This window comes from Corapipo altera, unplaced genomic scaffold, assembly GCF_003945725.1.
Source record: "Corapipo altera isolate COAL_440 unplaced genomic scaffold, ASM394572v1 113195, whole genome shotgun sequence".
NCBI classification, from domain to species: domain Eukaryota; kingdom Metazoa; phylum Chordata; class Aves; order Passeriformes; family Pipridae; genus Corapipo; species Corapipo altera.
The window spans coordinates 1-1,461 of record NW_020888752.1 but is presented as its reverse complement, the minus strand read 5'-3'; the positions used below and the strand labels follow the sequence as shown (position 1 = coordinate 1,461).

The 1,461-nt window shown below is 60.8% G+C and overlaps 1 protein-coding gene across 1 annotated transcript; it reads right to left on the bottom strand.

The window, feature by feature from the left end:
* Window positions 1–942: 942 nt before the first annotated feature.
* On the bottom strand, window positions 943–1,458 carry LOC113942053 (claw keratin-like; the record flags this gene model as incomplete). Its single annotated transcript, XM_027633195.1, is given in 2 exon segments — window positions 943–1,397; window positions 1,399–1,458. Coding segments are annotated over 2 exon segments (216 nt in total), but the record flags the coding sequence as incomplete, so codon positions are not given.
* Between the last annotated feature and the right edge of the window lie 3 nt (window positions 1,459–1,461).

Sequence of the window (1,461 nt, the reverse complement as noted above, 5' to 3'; positions counted from 1 at the left end):
GGAATGGCAGGAGAGCTTCCCACAGCCCCATGCTCTGGACCAGACTCTGCTGGGCCAATGTAGGCTTTGAACCTATGGAGTCTCCGTGGCCAAGCTGGACTCGGGGGTCCATGGGGCCTATGGGGCCTGTGGGGCCTGGGAGCACTGTGGGGCTCATGGGAACCACTATGGGGCTCATGGGGCCCACGGCGCCTGTGAGGTCTTGGAAGCTGGTGGAGCACATGTGGCCTATCTGGTCTGTGAGGTGTAAGGACCTCTGTGGACTATGGGGCTTCTTTGGCAAATATGGAAGGGAGTGACCTCAGCAGGGTGGGCAGTTTGAGCCAAGGGTGGTGGGCACTCCAACCTCCTGCTCCAAGAGCTTTGGCCTTCATGAGACTGAACAGCTCAGGACATTTCATGGCCCTGAGAGGAAACTTGGCCAGATTTGGCTGGATCTGTCTCACCACCCCTTCCCAGTGACCACCATCTCCAGCTGGGAACACGGACATGGCCACAGACCCTGGACATGCACCTGGTCATCCCTCCATTTCCCTGCACCTCCAAAGGTGACCAACACGAGGCTGATTGGAGGAGGTGGTGCCAGGCAAGCTGGTTTGGCAGAGGATTTGGAAGAGTTTTTGTAAGTCACCCCTGGCACTTTCCTATGGTCAGGGTGGGCTTTGGGAATGTCTCATGTCTCTCTGTGGCGGGACAGCAGGGGAAACTCGGTGGGATGTGCCACCCCAGAGCCTGCTGGGATTGTCTCCATCATCTGCAACACAGGGACCAAAGTGCCCAAAGGCTCGAAGGACACTGGCGTGGAGATTCCAGCAGCCAGCCAGACCCTCCCCGAGATTTGGGGGAAGTGCGAAACAAGGAAGGATGAATTAAAACCAGAGGTCAACATTGCAATGCAAGACAGCTTTTATTGCAGTTGGAGGGGAGGAGGGAGCTGGGACAAGAGCAGGGCCCTGGGCAAGGGCAGCCCCGTCTCCTGGCAGCGGGCAGAGCTCCGAGGAGCCCCAGCCAGGCACAGGAGCAGGAGCCAGAGCGAGTGTCTGTCAGCAGGGCCAGCGAGGCTCTGGGAGGGCTCAGGGGGGGCAGCAGGAAGGCAGAGCTGGTTCCCAGGCAGGCACGAGGCGTCCAGGCTCTGGAGCCAGAGATGCTGAAGGGCTGTTTCTCCACAGAAGGTCGTGTCGGGATGTGCCAGTGGCTCTTCTGGAGCTCTCCTGGCTCCGTGGCTGGGCTCGGGCTGGGGCTTAGCAGGGCCCGCAGTTGCCACTCAGGTACCTGTGGCCACGGCGCCAGCCCCCGTACCCACAGCTGCCATAGCCCCCATAGCCTCCCCAGCCCCCAAGGCCTCCATAGCCATAACCCCCATAGCCCCCAAGGCCTCCATAGCCCCAACCCCCCATAACCATAACCCCCATAGCCCCCGTAGCCTCCGTAGCCCCCACGGCCTCCAAAAGTGCCACCGTA